Source organism: Crotalus tigris, unplaced genomic scaffold (assembly GCF_016545835.1).
Source record: "Crotalus tigris isolate CLP2741 ecotype Arizona unplaced genomic scaffold, ASM1654583v1 scf7180000024424.1579004, whole genome shotgun sequence".
Classification (NCBI taxonomy): Eukaryota; Metazoa; Chordata; class Lepidosauria; order Squamata; family Viperidae; genus Crotalus; species Crotalus tigris.
This window is the reverse complement of record NW_024100591.1, coordinates 962,460-983,783: the sequence shown is the minus strand read 5'-3', so window position 1 is coordinate 983,783 and position 21,324 is coordinate 962,460. Positions and strand designations below refer to the sequence as shown.

General features: G+C 39.7%; 1 protein-coding gene across 2 annotated transcripts in view; it reads left to right on the top strand.

Moving 5' to 3' along the window:
• Positions 1–9,199: 9,199 nt before the first annotated feature.
• SLC15A2 (solute carrier family 15 member 2) overlaps positions 9,200–21,324 on the top strand; it is a 112,070-nt gene continuing 99,945 nt past the window's right edge. Inside the window, exon 1 of one of the 2 annotated variants that reach the window (XM_039330135.1) lies at positions 9,200–9,334. In XM_039330135.1, coding sequence (XP_039186069.1) covers positions 9,286–9,334 — 49 coding nt within the window. In that variant the 5' untranslated portion in view covers positions 9,200–9,285. Of the gene's footprint in view, positions 9,335–9,677; positions 9,772–21,324 lie in introns of those variants that run through there. The other variant, XM_039330136.1, reaches the window with a different exon arrangement.

Below are 21,324 nucleotides of genomic sequence, written 5' to 3'. Positions count from 1 at the left end.
GTAGTATGTAAGAACAACGTCTTTTCAATGATCATCCACAAAGAAGGCTTTTTGAGATGTCAGCCAGTTAACAGCTTTTGTTTGCTAAGTAATTCTTTGCTATGCAAATGTCTCATGAATTTGTAGCATGTCTCTCATTTCTGCCTTTGTGCTCTATAACACCATCACATGATTAAATAAAAATGTTATAAATGAGATGCAACAAGCCAGATTAAAAATGCTTGTCAGAAGTCTTGCTTGCTATATTACAGTATTATGCCTTGAACTTTGATGTGAAATTCACTGTTTCCTTTGGGGCAAGCATTGTTATGCAAAATGGTAAAAAAAAAAAGGAGAAGGAAGAGTGAGCAAAATAAAAGCCATAAGACAACAGAAAATAAAATGTAGATAAATCTGGTTTACACAAGCAACCATTTTGCTATACTTCTCCATATTTTGATTATATACTATCCATATTTCTACCGTATCTATACACTATTTCATACATTTTTATTCTTAAAACTTCTCAGTTTTTTCTTTTTAAGGATCTCATTAACTTCACTGAACCATAACTTTCTTCCTTCTCTTTCTCTCAACCCATTTACTTTTCATTTATATATTTGCTTTTTATTTTGACCCTCCTACTTTCTCTATACATGCCAAAAGCTCCTCAACATTTTTTCCCATACTGATCCCTCAATTTTTGTTCATTCCACTTCCAATGAGCACCCATTCATTCTTGATTCTATTTTTTTCTAGTTTTAATACCTATTGCATTCAACTATATGTTTCTCCTGACAAACAATTCTCACTTCCATATAACAAGGAAAGCAAAATGTATAAATGAAAATGTTGCTGCCAAAATATATAAACTTTTATGTACAAATGATGAACACTTTATTGCCAAAATATATAAACGTTTACTGAAATTTGAAATAAAAGAACAAATAAAAGAATGTATGATTAAATGGACTAAAACGTTGGTTAAATATACAAATAATGGAATAATGGAAGATATGTGGTTGAAAGGTTTGAGATTTACATTACCGTAAGTTATAACATTACAGAGACTTTTAATAAAATGATGTATCGGTGGTATATGTCATCTGAGAAACTCTAGAATGTGTAAAGGTACCTCAAATTTATATTGGAAATGTGAATAACATGAAGGGACATTTTATCGTGTTTGGTGGCTGTGTAAAAAAGCTAGAAAGAGATTCTAATCAAAGAGAATCTTAAAAATTAATATACAATTGAAACTGGAGGGTTGAGGGGAGAGATTGATGGACAATCAGCCGGGAAAAAAGTCATGGAACTTTGTTTTTATATAATTGAGATCATTATATGCATAAAAATGGAAAGATTTGACACTATCTACAATAGAGGAATGGTTGGTGAAGATGATGGTACTTGCAGAAATGGCTAAATTGATTTCCTTGATTAGTGAAAAGACAACCTTTATGTCAGGGGTGTCAAACTGCCAGCCTGTGGGCTGGATGCATCATGCCAAAACCGCACCCAGCCCATTGCTGGCAATGGAAAAAAATTGCGATATGTCGCGACACGTCACATGACGTTGCGAGTTTGACACCCCTGCTCTATGTTTATTGCTGACAGGAAACCCCTTACATGAACCAGAAAAAAATGAACTTATGCTTTATGGTTTTGATGATTAGAAAAAAATAATAGAAAAACAAGAGTGGTTTTTTTGTAACTAAAGGGCAAGATGTAATTTTGTATTTGTACAAAATTGAAAGATTTTTCTATTTCTTCCCCCCCCCCCCACTTTCGGCTTTTGCTTTTCCCTTTGCTTTATTTACTTTATATTACTTGTTCGTTTTTATCTTTAAAATAAAAATTACACACACACACACAAAATGGGCAAAAGCACACTCATGTGCATAGCCATTTTCATTTCTTTTTTCAGATTTCTCACAATAGATCACATACTACCCATTATGTCTTTGCCAGTATTTGCACATCATAAAACTGCTCCACCCATTTTCCAATCTTTAGTAAATATTTTACCAAATTAATTCATCTACTTGTTTGGCTTTTTTGCAATTTATGTATAATCTGTATTTATTCACTCCATTTTTTCTGTCAAACACCACTACCTTTGATACATTCAATTTCAGAACCATATTTTGTATTCAATCAAATGTTTCCTGCAAATCATTCTGGTTCTGAGCCAACAATAGTACCAAGACATATAAAAATACTGACATGCATCCCAACAAGCACACCTTAAATGTTGGAACAATCAATGTGATGGTATATTTTGAGTTCAATGTTGAATTCATTAACTAGTAAGCATTCCATTTATTCTCACATGCACATTATAGCAATAACAATAGTACTTAGACTTGTATATTGCCTCATGGTGCTTTATAGGACTCTCTGAGCAGTTTACAAAGTCATCATATTGCCACCAACAATCTGGGTCCTCAGTTTATCGACCTTGGAAGGATGAAAGGCTGAGTCCAACCTTGAGTCAATTGGGATCAAACTCCTGGTCTGTGGGCAGAGTTAGCCTGCAATACTGCAGTCTAACCACTGTATGCCACCACAGCTCAATATTATTTCATCATATACTGTTCTTAATACATTTCACTCCAAACTTTCAACTCCCTGTTTCTTCAAGCTTAGTAAGGATTTTCTCTGAATCAAAAAAAAAGAGTATAACATCACTTTTTCACAATTTGTACATTTCTCAAAGACCTGTTGAAGAGCAAAAAATGTGATTTGCACAACCCATATCTGATATGAAACCAGAGTACGCTTCCCAAATTTTCCTCACTGTCATCTCTCATATTCTTTCAATCAGGATTCTAACAAGCGTTATCCCAGACACACATAACAAATTCCCCTTTTCTTTTTGCGTTGCCTCTTAATATCTTTGCCCTTATATAGGGCAATAACAGTAGCATTCTTTCAATTGGGAACTACTGATGCAGTCTTCACACAGGTTAAAAAAATATCCCATCAAGTCCATATTTTAACATTTCTCTATTTACATGAACAACATCTGCAAGTTTACTATTCTTCAGTAATTGACAGCATTGATATCATAAAATTTTTCTTTGGATGATAACCAAAGAGAGAAGCAACCTAGAACTAAGGAGAAATTTTCTGACAGTTAGAATAATTATTTAATGGAACAACTGCCTCCAGAAGTTGTGTATGCTCCAACACAGGAAGCTTTTAAGAAGAGACTGGACAGCTATTTGTCTGAATGATATAGGGTTTCCTGCCTGAACAGGGGGTTGGACTAGATGACCTCCAAGGTCCTTTCCAACTTTATTATTATCGATCATCGCACAGTCAGCCAGATGTTCAGACTGGATTTGGCATTTTGTCTACCTATCGAGTCCTTACCCAGGACCTGGGATAGGCAGATGTGGATGTTTGATGGTATTACAGATATCGTCGCAGGATGGAAGCAGTTCCTAGTAAGGCCGCCTTTTGCAATTGACTAATAGCGAATTTGTCAATGCCAATGGTGTTCAAGTGGTGCTCCAGTTGTTTTGGGATTGCACCCAAGGAGCCTATGACTATTGGTACTACCCTTGCTTGCTTTTGCCACAGTCTTTCTATTTCTATTTATAGGTCTTTGTATTTTGTTATCTTCTCCAGTTCTTTCTCTTCTATTCTGCTGTCTCCAGGCACTGCCACGTCCACTATCCAGACTTTTTGTCTTTCTTATCGACAATTGTTAAGTCTGGGGTGTTATGTTGCAGGTGCTTGTCTGTTTGAATTCTGAAGTCCCAGAGCAGTTTAATTTATTATTATTATTATTATTATTATTATTATTATTATTATTATTATTATTATTATTATTATTATATGCTATTGCTTGTAGAATTCATTTCAATTGCACTCTTTAACATATTATTGTTTTTTATATAAAAATCTCTAAAATACCCCTTCCAGCATTCCCTTACTTTTGGTTTCAGTAAATATTTCATCACTTTTATTTTTGATTCTATTACATTTATTTGTTTGTTTGTTTGTTTGTTTATGCATGGGTCATTGTTGACTCCCTCCAATTTTCTCAATAAGGTTTTTCAGAAGTGCTTTGCCATTACCTGCTTCCTAGGGCTGATGGTCAATGTCCGGTCCAAGGACACTCAAATAGCTTTGTGTATGAGACAGGACTAGAACTCATTGTATCTCAGTTCTAGCCTGGTTCCTTAACCACTACACCAAACTGGTATAATTTAGTAGCAGGCAGAAATAAAAAAGGTGGACAGAGGAGAAAGATTGCAGAATGAGTTAGATCAGATATTAATAACTGAGAATTTTTAGTTAGAATTATAATGGATTCAGAGATATTTTTCACGCTTAAACATTATGCTGTCTGCGTTAGGATTTTCCCTGCATGAAATGTGTTGCACTGCATATTTATAAATAATTATTTACGTTGATTATTTAAAAATAAATACAATAAATGTATAATGTAGTACATCTGGACTACAATATGCTTTATCTTTCACTTACACAAAATCCTCAGGAAAAGAGGCAATTCTTGAAATTTCATACTACTGAAGAATACAGAGTGAGCTTCACTTTGTATCTTACAGTGGAGGTTAACTGTCCTTATCTAAGTTCTATTGTACTCAGTAGAAGGAGGAAAGAGGGAAATGAAAAGAATCTTAAAAGAATACCAAGTTCCTAGCACTAGTCAATCTCATGAGAGTTGCACAGCAATTTTGAGGCATTTTTGAGGGATATGCTAATATTCCACTTCTTTCATGATATAGGCATTATTTCAAAGTAGATAATGTCATCTACTTGACATCATGGTTGAGTGAATAATTTTAATTTTAGTTTATCTCCTTAATTTTAAGCAAATGTGATTATTCCAAGATTGCTTTTCTTGCATCGTATTATGCTACATTAGTTGTGAAAAGCAGATTTTGAGACTGTTATTTCTAGTTTCTTTTGTAGTTTAGAGGTAATTTATCTTTAATGACTTGCTTATTTATTCAACGGTTATTAAGACATCACTCTTCAAAGGTCTTATTATATAATTAATATGTCCTATCTGGCTTAGTAAGTGATTGGTTGAGCAGGAAATTATTAGATGGACAAAATTCACATTCCAAATGAAACTGTACATTTGCGTTTACCTGTCACAAACAGGTTAGGGATATTTTGTTTGTTCTGGGTTTCCCCCCCCCCTTCTAGCATGGAAAGTGTAAGAAACTTGCCCTTGTGATGTTATTACATTTTATTATAAAGAATAAATAAATATTAATGCAGGCACATTATTAAAACTTTATTATGTAGAGTAAATAAATTTTAATGTTGAGTAAATAAGTTTTAATACAGATACTTTTAGTATTCCTTTCCTTTTTTTTCTCAAAATGCAAATAGGACAAAAGAGTTAATAACCTAGTACAGAGAGTAAATTTTGTTTGAATTTTCCATACACAAGTGCTCAAGGAAAGAAATGTCGAACTGAAGAGGACTTTGCTAAGTGGAGCTGATGAAAATGGTAGAACAAAGAACTAGTGACTAGACTGGTTTTTCATAATTCCTCCCTGGATAAAGAAAGGTATTGAAATGGCCCATAAATGCTGCAGACTATTGCTCCTCATGAGGCAACTACAAGACAGTGATCTCTGGAGGATTTAGAGCTCTGAAGATGAGGATATAGTTCTGTTGGCCAAACTGCAGTTGGGGCCTTTAAAGTCATTGGTCTTGTCTATTTCCTTTCCTAACCACGTTCAAAAATTGCTTGTTTTCAGCTACAGGAATCTTTGGATCAACATAGCATTGAGTGAATTTTCTTCAATCCTTAGTGACCTGGATAATTTTCTCATTTGATGTAACTTCATCAAACTTCATCAAAAAGGGCCTGATCACTCAACCCAATATAGCACAACCAACACAAGCTGTGAGAAGGGTAACATTGCCATACATCAAAAACATCTCAGAAACCACTAACAAACTATTACAAACCTCTCTCCACAGAACCGGTCCCTGGTGCCCAAAAGGTTGGGAGCCGCTTTCTTAGCAAATTTCCTTTTGTTACATATAATTTTGCAACAGAATAACTCTGAGAGAGAACCCAATTTAATAATAATGACACTCCAGACTTAACATTTGTCAATAAACAAAACAAAAAAGCCTGACGAGTGGGTATGCCAGTACCTGGAGACAAGAATAGAAGAGAAAGAACTGGAGAAAAATCACAAAATACAAGACAAACAGAAATACAACAACTGTGGCAAAAGAAACCAAGGGTAGTACTACTAATAATAGGTGCCTTAAGTGCAATCCCAAACATCTGAGCATCATTTGAACACTATCAGACTGACAAAATCAGTCAATTGCATAGGGCAGCTTTACTTGGAACCGCTTACATCATTTGACAATACCATCAAACAACAACAGCCATTCACTTAATGGATAAAAATGCCAAGGACCAGTGGTATGGCAATGTGAAAGTCAAGTGGATCACACTCTGGTTTCCATTCTTCATTTTGTGGCCCACTGTGAGAATAGAACAGCAGTTGGTTGGGCCAGCTGTTTGCGGTGAGGTTACTGTGGCTATCATCCTGGCAGTAGAATTCTGGATGGCTGGAGGAATCAGATGCTCATGTGGATGGTGGCTCTGGGAGCAGCAGTAGGTGGTGATGATGCAGGAGAACTGACCCGTGATCTGTGGCTGCCACCTGAGCAGCCTCATGGTCCAGCAGCCATCTTGGTAGTTTCTTCTTCCCTCTTTGTGGGACTGAGGACTTGGATGGACTGTTTAGATTTGATCATGGTGGCTGGTAGTCTGAAGGAGGCTCTGGACTGGTAAGAGTATCATGAGTTTTGGGTTGTTTTGTTGGAGTGGGGCCTTCCACATATGGAAGATCTACAGAATTCAATGAACTAATGTTTCCCATATAAACAAAGCAAGATATTACAAAATTATGCATAGCTAAAAGATCCATTTAAAGTATAAGACAGACAATTAGTTTTAATGTAACCAAATATGAAAAATTCATTGATATGTCAGATTCTACATAGCAAGTAACTTTTAAGAAACTGCCACTTGTTGAGTTTTGGTATATTATCAAAGAAGAATATTCAGAATGATCTGCCATAGATCAAATGTAGAACCAGATACGGGAATCCAACCATTTTCTATTAAGCAGATATTGATGATGTTTGCAAAATTTTAAAGCAATGTAGAGATGGACTACCTATTGCAAATAAATAAGCCAATGTAATTGCTAAGGACAAAATGAAGAAACTCTCTTTGCTTATTTTTTTTTAATCATTCTTTTTGGATTTTTTTCTCCCTAGTACTGAATGTGAAACAAAAAGATAATGTTGAGCTGAGTGGCTTTAGATGAAGTAGAAAAATTTCAAAGTAGGGAAAAATTGGCAGAGACAACAACTCAAACAGTGCTTTGGAATTACTTGAAATAGTTACTGAAAGCTATTAACAATAAAATGTTTGAAATATGCTGCTGTTTAACTGTATCATCTATGATCCATCAGGCATCAATTTTGTTTTATATTTCACTGTACTGTATTATTCATATTTATATCTCTCCCTGTTAGCCCTGAAACATTTTCCTAACCACCACTTCAAATTTTGAAACGGTGTTCTAATAGTGTCTATCCAGAGGGCAAGTGGCACATATGCATCAAGACATTATTGCACAAGTGTTGTCATTTTTGTGATTTACATCAGTTATATCCCCAATTGTGCTACAATAAGATGATTCCATTCTGGCTTGCTCTGCTTCCCTATGGTCCCACCATTTTTCTACTCCCCATTAGGTTTTACTTTGTACTATGTCATAATATGGTTTGCTTTTTTAAAAAATTATTATGTTATATGACTCTAGCTACTGCAGATTGTAAATCATGGTTTTATGACTTAGTACGATGTGTAAACTCATCCAGCTTTATATCATGTGTTTACCCAGTAAATTATGGTTGTTAAACAAGCCACTGTTTAACATTATATAATCCTGGTCATTGTGTCAGCCCTTCCACTGAAGGAGAATGGATGATAAGTAAGGTGACCAACTTTTTTACAATGAAAAGGAGGACACAAATAAATTGAAGAAAAGAATATCGTAAATAAAAGAAACATTTTATACAGACAACTTGCATGTGCAAAGTTTGCCAGCCGGGTGTTTTGGCATGCTCAGCAACAATTCCTATTGGCTTTCGAAAGCCAATAGTGGAAGTAGCACAGCTCATGCAAAAGTTGAAAAAAAAAACCATCAAAAAAAGGTGCCAGAACGCCGTTCTGAGAGTTCTATGAGGAAAAAAAGCCCTGCAGATTAGTCTTCAAATATTGAAAAGGAGGACATGAGGGAGGACACTTTTTGAGGGAGGACAGAGCTTACAAAAGGAGGACTGTCCTCCCTAAAGGAGGACGGTTGGTCACCTTAATAAGTAAAGTAAGTAAATGATGATAAATAATAATTTCATAGGTGTTGAGTTGAAGCCAAGATGACATCCCACTTACATCATGACCTCATCATGCAAATGATGCAAATGATGTAATTAGATTAGCAACCTCATGATATTACCTTGCAAATAAAATTTGTATCATTTGTCCTATGACATTATGATGTTGTTTCCTCCCCCCTCCCCTCCCCCCATGGACAATCATGAAGAACTTATAAGACTATAAATATTATAAAACATGTTTGTCTCTTAATCTGGACAAGATTTCTCAAATGTGATAGGTGATAATGTTTGGAAATAATAGTAGATAGTGTCTTATTTAGAAAGAGGAATAGGAGATGGTACATTTGGACTGAAAGAGGTTTCTTTTTCTGTCACTATGGACTTACTAAATATCTGCTTCTCAGTGGGTGATTCATTCATTCAAGTTGAAGCAATTTGGACAATTTAAACCAAGCAGTGAGCTAGGCCTAATTAAGCTACCCAGACATAAACCCAGCCCTGTTTAAACAGTACAACAACAGTAACTAATGCATTTTTAAAGTGCCTTTCTTAGAAGCAGCATTTAAAAAAGCTTTTATCAATAGACTACTCTTAAATCTAAATGTTAACTCTCCTGGCTTTTTCAGAAATTGCTAGAGAAGCTAAGAATAAATAACTTCAGTTAATCGTATATAGTTAAACACTCTAGCTGAGGAAAGGAGAGTTGAAAGGAATGAGCACACATGCATCCAGAGGTTGCATGTTGTTCTTTTGGGTCACTAGATGTAAAATATTAACAAGTCTTGGAGCAGAGATAGCCAGGATGTCTAAGAGAAAATCCTGCTTTGGCAGCCCCCACAGCTGGATTTTTAGGGTGCAAGAGAAATTATAGAAATGCCTCAGAAGGAAAGCAGAGCAACAGAAAGGAAAGGAGAAGAAAGAGGTCAGTAATTTGGATCAATTATTCCACCACTGTCTGTTCTATCTGTAATATGATGTGTGCCTTTTTTTTTTTTTTTAAACATAGGACTGTATTTGAGGAGCTGTGAGTTCTTTCCTGGCATATGCTGTAATGAAGGGCTCCTTTAAAAAAAAAAGCACACAGGCCTCCAGACCACTGTGGTTATTCAATTACAGCAACACACTGTACACACACATATATATTTATACTTAAATTCTATTTAAATTACAACTGTGGTAAGCGTGGTAGTTTAGAACACAGCCCCCCTGTGTTTGTTTGTGTGTGTGTGTGTGTGTGTGTGTGTGTAAAGCTGCCATACGGATGAGAAAATGGCTGAGAAGAATTTTTCAGGAGACTGAGAAAAAAACTTTAAAGGAGGTATAGAAACAGACAAAAATGCATCTGGACTGACCCACAACGTGAGTAAAAAAAAAAGAAGGATATTGGCAGCAGCCACTGCAACTTTCTTTCCACCATCTGATAGTTTTGTGGCACTAACTGAGGGCACACTGAGCATTGCACACTGGACTGCACAACTTTTTCTGTGTTGAGGGTGACATTGGCTTTGGATTATACTCTGGGAGCCAGACATCCAAAACTAGTTGGTGGGTTTAGGACTAAAAATAAATTTGATTTCATTTTATTTATACCTTATGCCTAATTAACCTTAAATAAAATTAACATACAATTATTCTCTTATAACATTGAATAATATGCTCCTTCTTATCCCATTAAACATGACAACATGGTAAACTAAATTTGAAAGTCTCTGAGGACTGTGTCTAATGTCTGGGAGGATTTCGACTGTCTATCTCTGCCTCACAGCCATCCAATGCCCAGCCACATTTTAGTATTTAAATTATTTCTATTTGACAGTTCCTTATTTTTTAAAAAATTCCTTGTCTCTTTGCTTGTTAAATAAATGCTGATGTTTGTGCTTCACATCCCCTTGTCTTCCTTGCTTTCTCTCAACATTTTTTAAAGGAGCCGGGGCAATGTGTTTTATATGGGGAGCATAAAAGTCCCTTCCTACTATTGTGAAATCAAGGTCCCATTATTCTTACCTATAGAATAGGTAGCTGGCAGGAAAAGTTACATAACTATTTCTTGTTTTTAGTTCTGTGATATAAATTAATATGTACAAAGTTTAGGCTAATCTGTATCCTAGAACTAAGCAACCTAGAACTAAGGAGAAACTTCCTGACAGTTAAAACAATTAATCAGTGGAACAACCTGCCTCCAGGAGTGGTGAATGCCCCAACACTGGAAGTTTTTAAGAAGAGACTGGACAACCATTTGTCTGAAATGGTATAGGGTTCCCTGCCTGAGCAGGAGGTTGGACTAGATGATCTCCAAGGTCCCTTCCAACTTTTATTATTACTATTATTATTTTATTATTATTATTATTATTGTTATCTTTTATTCATTAAACATGAACCTCAGTCAACTGAACATTCAAATTGGCTGGCGCTGGTGGCTGACACGGGTTGCTACCAGCATCCTAGGTGTCAACCAGGTATCTCCTTAAAATATAAGATGTTTCGAGTACGCAGTTTTTTGTAACATTGCTAGAGTTATTGCAGGAAGCTGCAATTTCTTGATGTATTTTGCAAAGTTTTTGGACATAGTTCCCAGTGTCCCAATGACAATGGGTACCACTGTTACACGTTTCTTCCATAATCACGCAGTTTTGATGCCAGGTTGCGATATTTTGTAATTTTTTCCAGTTCTTTTTCTTCAACTCTGGCATCTCCTGGTACAGTGATATCAATCAGCTGTATGCTTCGGTTCTCTACAACTGCGATATCCGGTGTATTGTGTTCGAAATGGCGATCTGTCTGTATTCGAAAGTCCCACAAGGTCTTCACCCTCTCATTCTCAACAACTTTTTCCACCCTATGTTCCCACAACTTTTCGGACACAGGCAAATCGTATTTTTTACACAATGCCCAGTGGATTAATTTAGCAACTCGGTCTCATGTCTAGATTGTAATCAGTTTGCACGATTTTGCTGCACTCACAAATTAGGTGTGAAACAGTTTCAACTTTGTCATTGCAAAGTCGGCAATTTGGATTGTCAGTGGATTTTTGTATCTTTGCTTTCATGGCATTACTTTGTAGTGCTTGTTCTTGAGCAGCCAGTATTAAGCCTTCTGTTTCTTTCTTGATGGTTCCCATCTTAAGTCATGCCCATGTCAAGTGGTTATCACATTTTCCTTCAATGCTTTTCAAATGCTATCCATGCAAAGCTTTGGTTTTCCATCTATTTAATCTGTCATCCAGCTGTTTTTCTTTATATTCTGTCTTTGTTTCTGTTATTTTTATAGTGCTCTCTGTTTTCACAGCCTGCAGCAGTTTTTCTGTACTTTGATTCACATAGTCATTCAAACTTTGTTTTTCTTCTTCTACAGTTTGGTGGATTTGCAATAGTCCTCTTCCCCCTGTTTTTCTTGGCAGGTACAACCTATCAAGGTCACTTCATGGATGTAGAGCATGGTGCATATTCAAAAGTTTACGCATTTTCTGGTCTAGGTTTTCCAGTTCAGCCAAAGTCCAGTTGATAATTCCAGCTGGGTAGCGTATCACCGGGACTGCCCATGTATTAATGACTTTAATTATGTTTCCACCATTCAGCTTTGATTTTAAAATTTTGTGGACTCTCCTGATGTATTCCTTTTATATAGACTCTTTGACTTTTCCATTCAAGATGTTATCTGCTTCCAATATGCCTAGGTATTTGTAACCATCATCCTTTGCTAGTGCTTTCACAATACTTCCATTTCCCAGTTCTATTCCTTCTATTTTTGCCATTTTTCCTCATCGCATGGATAGTACAGCACATTTTCCAAGTCCAAAGTTCATTTTGATGTCGCTGCTAAATAGTTGGACTGCGTTGAGTATTGATTCAAGTTCAGTGTGGCTTTTCACATACAGTTTTAAGTCATTCATGTACAGCAGATGGTTTATCTTGCCATGCTGGCTTGAGATGTAGTATCCCAGTTTTGTGTTTTGTAAGATTATTGTCAATGGAATTAATGTGATGTTGAGCAGTAGTGATGAGAGTGAGTCCCCTTGGAAAATTCCTCATCTGATGTTAATTTCATCAATGTTCTCCCCATTTACTGTTAGGGCTGTTTTCCATTTTTGCATATTTGCTTTAAAAAATGTACAAATATTTCTGCTGATTCCAAATTTTTCCAAACACGCATTAATCCAGCTATTGGGTAATGAGTCGAATGCCTTCTTGTAATCAATCCATGCCGTATTTAAGTTCATTTTCATCATTTTGTATTTTTAAGTACCATTTTGTCAATGAGCAGCTCATATTTTGTTCCTCTTGATTCTTTATAATTTTCTTTTGTTCTACCGGATACATATTGTTTTCCATCAGATGATTGAATACTGAATTTGCCAGTATTCTTGTAAAAAGTTTGAACGTTGTTGGCAAACAAGTAATTGGGCAGTAGTTACTTGGTTCTGTGCTCTTTTCTGGGTCCTTCATTATCAAGTATGGTCGACCGGCTGTTAACCATTCTTCACTTGTGGCATTTTGAAGCATTTCATCAAACTGAGTGGCCATGCGGTGATGGAGGCTGGTAAGATGTTTTAACCGGTATCTATGCAGCTCGTCCAGGCTAGGTGAACTCCAGTTCTTGACCTTCTTTACTGTTTTGCAACGTATCAGTGGTTATTACAATATTCTCCATTTTGTTTTGTGTTGCTTGTTTTTGGATATCTTTGATCCAGGAGGCAGTTTTATTATGTTCCACTGGATTTTCCCATAGTTCTTTCCAAAAGTTTAAAGTTTTTTCTTTACATGGGGGAATACTAGCTTGGACTTGATTTTCATCAAGTGACCGGTAGAAGAGGTGCTGGTTTCTTTTGAACTGGACATTTTCACAATATTGTTTTATTCGTCCTTCGTATCTTTCAATTTTTTTTGCTGTTGCTATTACTCGCTGTTTTAATTCTCCCATGGTTTTTATTATTGTTTTTTCCTCCAGGTTATATTTTTTTATAAACTATTTTTCAGTTTTTCATTCTTTAGTTTTCCTTCTTTCAAATATTTTAATTTGCTGACATCTCCTCGTAGTTTTTTTATTTTATTTTCAAGTCAAATTTTCTACTTTGGTGCTCCAGTGGGCTTCTTTTTTGGTATTTTATAACCCAATTCTGCAGTTATAATGGCCGCTGTACTGTACATTAGTTGGGTTGTTTCATACAGTATGCTGGATGGGATGGAAGTTAATATGTTGTTCACAGCATTTAGTATATCTTTCACTCGTTTGCTATGCATTTCACAAATGGCAGGCAGTCTTTTTCTTTCTCTGTTTTCTTTTATGTGGTTTTCAATCTTTTCTTTCAGCATTTTTGCTAGATCACTTAGCTCTACATTTTTGAGTTGTTGCACAAGGAAATCTTCACCCTGTGGCGGCTTCATCCACTGGTTTGTTCAGGTGTTGGAACAATTTTTCCAGCCTGTTCATCATCATTACTTGTTATTTTCTTTTTAGCCAATGTTTCTAGTTGTTGCATTTCCACATCTGTAAAAACTTTATTATGGATGATGTAACGTCTTTGATCCATTAATCGTTGTTCAATTACATTACTTTCCGGATGTTTTTCCTTCCAAGTTGCATCATTCTTTTTTGAAATCCCCTGGTTGTTGGTTGTGCCTGGTAGTAACATTGGATGATTTCTCTATTTTCTTCGGTTGTCCAGGTTTTGTGCTTTTGTTCCAGTCACTTTGCAGTTGTACACTCTGGTTCCCCAGCAGTAACAACTGAGCTCTGTGGCCCATTTTTCGACAGATATCCAGGAGCCATAGCATCTGACACGGTCCTTGACCTGGGCAACGACCGATCCGGTATGGGATTTTTAAAAATTTCTTCTCATCATTAGTGATGGGAGGTGCCTGGGTTGGTTCATGGTGGCTAAGCCACTACCGTTCTGGAGATCGGTAATCCCATAACCATAGGGACCGCACCCGATAGCTGTCCAGGCCCAACCACAGGTTGTTGTTGTTGTTGTTATTATTATTATTATTATTATTATTATTATTATTATTATCTTCTTTGAGTTAATGCAGGGGTGCCTATAATTATATACAAATGGCTGTCCCCTGTCAAATAAGAGTACTCATTTCCTATACGGTAAAAGGGCTACATACAGTATAGTACACATTCTTTGTCTATGGAACTGACTTTCACTATTGAAAATTAAAGTTTGTGCATATGACTATGGTCAAACAGCCAAACTATTATATCCACCATGAAATATTGAATTATGTTATAAGCAGAAACAATGGAAATATAAAACACATTGCTTTGGATCAACAGAAAAAAAGAACTTTGGATCAGTCACCTCATTTGGATTTTAAATGTCATGACAATTTTTGATGCAACCTGTTGGCTAGATGTGACATTTTAGCTTAGTCCTGTATTCCTAAGGTTATTTTAAAATTCTGTTTAATTTTCTACTCCAATTAAATATTTTTTTATTCCTACTAAGTTTAATGGGCTTAACATCCAAGAGAGGAGCTAATTATGAAATTTTTTTTGAGCCACTTTAAAAAGAAGACAAGACATACATGAAGAAAATAAATTAGTAACCCCGTATCAGCTTTGCAAAAGCCAGTTCATGTTATTTCCTCATTACCCAACCCCCTGCTCAAGCAGGAAACCCTATACCCTTCCAGGCAAATGGCTGTCCAATCTCGTCTTAAAAACCTCCAGTGTTGGAGCACTCACAACTTCTGGAAGCAGGTTGTTCCACTGATTAATTGTTCTAACTGTCAGGAAGTTTCTCCTTAGTTCTAGGTTGCTTCTCTCCTTGGTTAATTTCCATCCATTGCTTCTTGTCCTGCCCTCAGGTGCTTTGGAAAATAGGTTGACCCCCCTCTTCTTTATGGCAGGTACTTCTTCATTAACCATATGGAGTGAATCTGAAAGATGCCCTGTCAATGGGAGTGACTCTTAAGTGAAATGTTCATGGAACCAATGAATCACAATATGGGACCGGTCAATGGAAACTAATTCAAGTTTCTTCCAGAATATGAGATCATAATGAAAGCTACTTTGAAATTAACAAACACTGCAATGGAATCCTAATACTATCCTTATTAAAAGAAATATCTCTTTTAATGAGATGGTGTCTAGCTGGCAACCTGCTCAATCTGTCCCTCTCCCCAACTGTTTGTTCACTTGCTGAAATACATTCATTATCTACAATGTAGAAATGTGCAATAGGGATGTACAATTATGCTGTAATTAGTTTTGGGTCTGTATTATGCCAGTTCATCTTGTCTCTCCTTTGTGTAAAATTGAATCATTAGTGTCTTTTATTGACTGATATAGGTCAGAAATGCTGTTAAGGCAGATGCATACCAATTCATATGGCCTATTTACAGTTTGTGGGGTAGATGGAAGACAATATCTCAAAATCTGTTTAAGCAATGGTACCTAGATGCCAATCAAGAAGCTCACCTGAATCAACCTCAGGATAAGATGTGCAGTCCGAATCCACCACATAAATAGACTAGAAGTCTATCTCCTATTTATATTAAAGGGTATTGAAGTTTGGTAAAAATCCTGGGCAAAAATCTATCATTATTGTGGAATGGAGCTGGAGAAGATCTAAATTTCTGAAATTTCCTTTTCCAGCCCTCGAGGGTGTAATTTTAATAACTACACAAATATAATTCTAATAATCATGGGATATGAGTACTACAAAAATAAATCCAGAGCTCATTCTACATGCTACCTGAGCACGCAGTAGACAAGCTTGACATTTTACAACTGCCTGAGTAGGATTAAATGGAAAAGTTATATGATGTACATATTGCTACAGTTGTCTATCATTACTTTGCCTTCTCACTTGATGCCTGCCTAATCAGCAATGTGTGCAGGAGGTTGCTGCTTTTATCAGAATGACAAACGCCGGGCGCCAAGCTCTGCCACTTTTGTAGGCATGACTTTAGTTTGAGTTCTTTGAATATAGAATAGAAATTTCTATGGGGGAATTTCTGTTACTAAAAAGACTGGCCATTGCACAAGACAGGACAGTGATGTTTTGTTCCTTCTTCTCTGGATTTCTGTGTTGGTGGAAAAGAAGAGAATTTTGGCCATGCCTAATCTGCTTTCAAAGACCAGGATCAAAAACGATGATATATGGAGGTTTCCAGGAAATCAGCATTAGCGTGCACATCCATTATTAGAAAAAGGGGCGTTGTCTTACCTGAACGCCTTTTCTCAGCATGATGATGGAGAATCCACGGATGGGTTGTCTCAATCCATCTGCTCCAATTGGACTAAGTCTGAAACTGGTAACGCCCCCTCTGTGCCAAGTGCACCCCAGTTTTAGACTAAGGCGATACCCAGACTTTAGTCCGACGCGTCTGAACAAATGGGAACCAGGCCAACTGACCTAATGGGAGGGAGTGGATTCTCCATCATCATGCTGAGAAAAGGCGTTCAGGTAAGACAACGCCCCTTTCTCCAGCATGATTGGATGGAGAACCCACAGATGGGACATACCAAAGCCCTGTGTCCCTAGGGTGGGAAATTAGATTGGGCCTGGGTCCCATCCAATGTTAATGCGTGTTCTAGTACCTTGCGGCCGAATGAAGCCGTAGAGGATGCGTATACATCCATCTTGTAGTGACGGACAAAGGAGGAGGGCGATGCCCATGTTGCTGCCCTACAAACTTCCTCTATGGATGCCTGGGTAGACCAGGCTGCTGTAGTGGCTGCGCCCCTGGTGGAATGGGCCGTGATATGGCTGGGAGCTTGAAGTGACTGAGTCTGGTATGCCAGAGAAATACAAGCTCTAATCCACCTGCCTATAGTGGGCGAGGAAACCTTTTGTCCTAACGACGATGGGTGAAATGACACAAACAGAGCCTCAGTCTTGCGGAAAGATGAGGTTCTCTGTATATAACAATATAAGGCCCTGCGAACATCCAATCTGTTCCACTGAGCCTCTGTGTTATTAGATGGGTTCGGACAGAAGTCCGGCAAAACTATGTCCTGGGACCTATGATATAAGGAGTTAACCTTGGGCACAAAGGAGGGATCTAACCTGAGAGTAACCCTGTCCTTATGGAAAATACACAGGTCCTTTCTTACTGACAGGGCAGCCAGCTCAGAGATCCTTCTGGCTGAAGTTATAGCAACCAGAAATGCCACCTTCATTGATAAATGTTTGAGCAAACAAGTGTCAATAGGCTCAAAGGGTGGTGAGACGAGAGCCTGTAGAACCTGATGAAGGTCCCAGGAGGGATATCTATGTACCGTTGGTGGTCTGGCATTGTTAGCTCCCTTTAGGAAGGAGCGTATCATAGGGTGTTGTGTTAAGGGCTCCTTGCCATAGGAAATAACCGTGGCAAGTGCTGCTACCTGCCTACGGATGGTACTTGTGGAAAGACCTTTGTCCAGACCATCCATCAGGAACTCCAGGATAACTGGCACTGCAGCCTGTAAGGGTTCAATATTGTGCGCTAAACACCAATTACAGAAGCTCTTCCACGTGGCATCGTATATTCTATTCGTCGAGGGTCGCCTGGATTGCTGGATCATGGCTATGACCCTTGACGAATATGAGTCTAGGCCTAAGGCCTGCCTCTCAAGTGCCAGACGGTTAACTGGAGCCATTGAGGGTCTGGATGATGTAACTCCCCCTGAATGAGGGAGATCCGATTGGCTGGAATCCTCCATGGAGCCGATACGGAGAGCTCCATCAGGTCGGCGAACCAAGGTCGTCTCGGCCAATGTGGGGCGACCAGGAGAACCTCTGCTTGTTCGCGAAGGATCTTCCTGATCGTGGCCGGTAGGAGAGGTAGTGGAGGAAAGGCATAGAGCAGTTCCCTGGGCCAGGGACTGCGGAGTGCATCTGTTCCTTCCGCTGACAGGGACGGGAACCTGGAAAGGAATCTGGGAAGCTGTGAGTTGGCTGGGGAGTCAAACAGATCTAGGGTTGGGGAACCAAACCTGTCCACGATCTCTCTGAAGATCTCCGGATTCAGCTGCCATTCAGAATGGTCCACGGTGGCTCTGCTCAGTGAGTCCGCCTGCTGGTTGGCCACTCCGGATATGTGCTCCGTCCTGATGGAGGCAAGATTCAGTTCCGCCCAAGACCCCAGCAATCTGGCCTCTTGCATGAGAGGCTTGGACCTCGTTCCCCCCTGTCTGTTGATATGGGCCTTGGCTGTGATGTTGTCGGTCAAGACCAGGACGTGCTGGCCCTGTACTAAGCTGCTGAATCTCTTTAGGGCCATGTGTATGGCTCTTAGCTCCAGCCAGTTTATATTGTTCTTTAGATCCTGCCTGGACCACTGACCCTGGGCCCAGTGTGTGTGGAGGTGTGCCCCCCACCCAAATAGGCTTGCGTCTGTGGTGATGGTGATCCTGTCTGGTTCTTTGAATTCTGCTCCCCGTGACAGTGCTGGAGAGTCCCACCAACGAAGGGAGTTCAACACCGCCTGTGGAACTCGGACCTTCTGGTGGGATGTGCTGGTATGAAGTCTCTGAAATGGAAGGAGAAGCCACTGTAATTCCCTGGCATGGAGACGTGCCCATGGCACAATTTGCACGCAGGACACCATCTTCCCTAGTAGCTGTGAAAGGGATGCCAATGTGACTACTCTGTCCCTTCGGATCCGACGTACAAGAGTCTGGATAGAGTTCCGTCGGTCCTGAGATAGGTATACCGTGCAGTTGTCTGTGTCTATAACTGCCCCCAAATGGAGGAGCCGAGTTGATGGTACAGTCTGACTTTTCTGGAAATTAACGGAAAACCCGTGCTTCTGCAGAATTTTGACGGCTAGGGCGAGATCTGCTCGGGCCCTCTGCCATGATGATGACTGAATTAGAATGTCATCTAAATAACATTGAATCCTGATGGGAATTAGTCTAAGGTGGGCTGCGATCACTGCCAGTACCTTTGTAAATACTCTCGGTGCAGATGAGAGGCCAAATGGAAGGGCTCTGTACTGGTAATGGCGTCGGGCATAACTAAATCTGAGGAATTTGCGGTGTCCAGGAAAAATGGGAATGTGCAAATATGCCTCAGTCAGGTCTATGGAGGTAAGAAAGTCACCTTGCCTGACGCTAGCCAGGATTGATTGAAGTGATTGCATCTTAAATTTCTTATACCTCAGGTAGAGGTTTAGACCTTTTAAGTCAAGATCGCCCTCCAGCCCCCTGAAGCCTTGGAAATGACAAAGAGGTCTGAGTAAAACCCTCGCCCTTCTTGTTCTTTTGGAACTGGTTCAATTGCTTGTATTTGCAATAAATGAGCTATTGCTTCTGACATAAGTTCAGCTCTGGCCCTGTTCGTTGAAATAGGAGAAGAGCGGAACCTGTCGGGTGGATGGGAATAAAACTCTAATCGTAGGCCTTGGGAGACGGTGTCTAACACCCATGCATCCATAGTAGTGGCCGCCCAAATGTTGGAATAGAGGGCCAGCCGGCCTCCTATGGGAGGTGAGGCTGCAGACTCACTTGCCTCGCTTGAAGGAGCGGCTCCCTGTGCCCCGAAAGGACCGTTTAGTCTGGAACTGTGGTCTGCCTCTGTATGCTGAACGATCTTGTTGTCGTTCCTGCCTCTGAAAGGAGGGGCGAGAAGCCTGGGCCCAATCCCAGGATGGCGCTGGCCGAAAGGGCTGCCTTCTGTAGTTACTCTGCGACAAGTTCCCCCAGCGCCTATCTCCCCTCCTTGATGTATTGACCAAGATCTTGCGTTTATCCTTACCTTCGGTTAGGTATGGCTCTAGCGCCTTACCAAAGAGTTGTCCACCTGTGTAAGGCTTGGAGGCCAGACGCCACTTGGCCTTGGTGTCTGCTCGCCAGTTTCTGAGCCAGAGGAGTCTTCGTGCTGAAATGTCTGCCGCGATGGTCCGGGCAGTGTATCTGGCCGTGTGTAAGGGGGCATCGGCCAGATACTGGGACGTGGCCACCAACTTACCCAGATTCTGGTGGACTCTGAGCTGGTCCGGAGGGATCATGTCCTGGAGCTCCCATAACCACAGGACCAAAGCCCTGGCAAAGAAGGCCATGGAGGTTGCCGCCCTCGTTGCCCAGGCTGACGCTTGGTGGGCTCTGCGTAGGGCAGACTCGATCTTCTTGTCCTCTGCTCTTAGTGCCTCATTTATGTCCCCAGGAATATTGGACTTGGGAAACAATGAGTTCAAGGGTTCATCAATTTCGGGTATCTCCAAAAGGGAGGCCAGGGAAGGAGCGACATTGAACAATTGTCTTTCTACTGCCCCAGGGCTCAAGGGGGATCCTAGGTTCTCCCATTGTTTCTGGACCATCTTTAGAAAAAGGGGAGGGCAGGGAATATGATTCTGTGAGACAGAGGGTTCAGTGTAAATGGCATGGGGACCTTGGGATGTTGGTGGGGTCTCCTGTTGTTGAGTGAGGTTAGCAGTAGTACAGGCTTTGAGTAAGAGGGAATTAAAGAAGGAATGGTCAAAGAGACCAACAGGAGGGGTGGGCTCGGATGGGGCGATGCCCTCGTCCTCAGACAAGATCAGGTCAGGTTGTTCAGCTCCCGTAGATTCCAGGTCCGATGTGGGGTCATCCATCCAGTCCGGAGATTGTGAGTGATGTGTGGTCTGGGGGGGTGGCTGTGGAGTGTTGGAGGCCATAAATTGAGCCACAGCCTGGGCTATCATGGACTGGAGCAAGTTTGGGTTCAGGGCTTGGTTCTCAGGGAGGTGAAGCCCTGCTGCAGTGGGTGTAAATGTGGCCTGGGGCCCTGAGGTGTCCTGACCAGTCATACCCCTCCCTGAGGTCACAGCTATGCTTGGATCTGACTCGGTAATTCCTCTGGGGGGAGACCAAGCCCCTGGGGCCGAGGCACTATGTGAAGAAAGGGGCTCAAATATAGACCTCCCCCTTGTGCCTGCCAGATCTGGGGATACCGTTCTCGGTCCTTGGCCCCCTTCCTCCCTCTGTGGTTCCCTGCTTAGT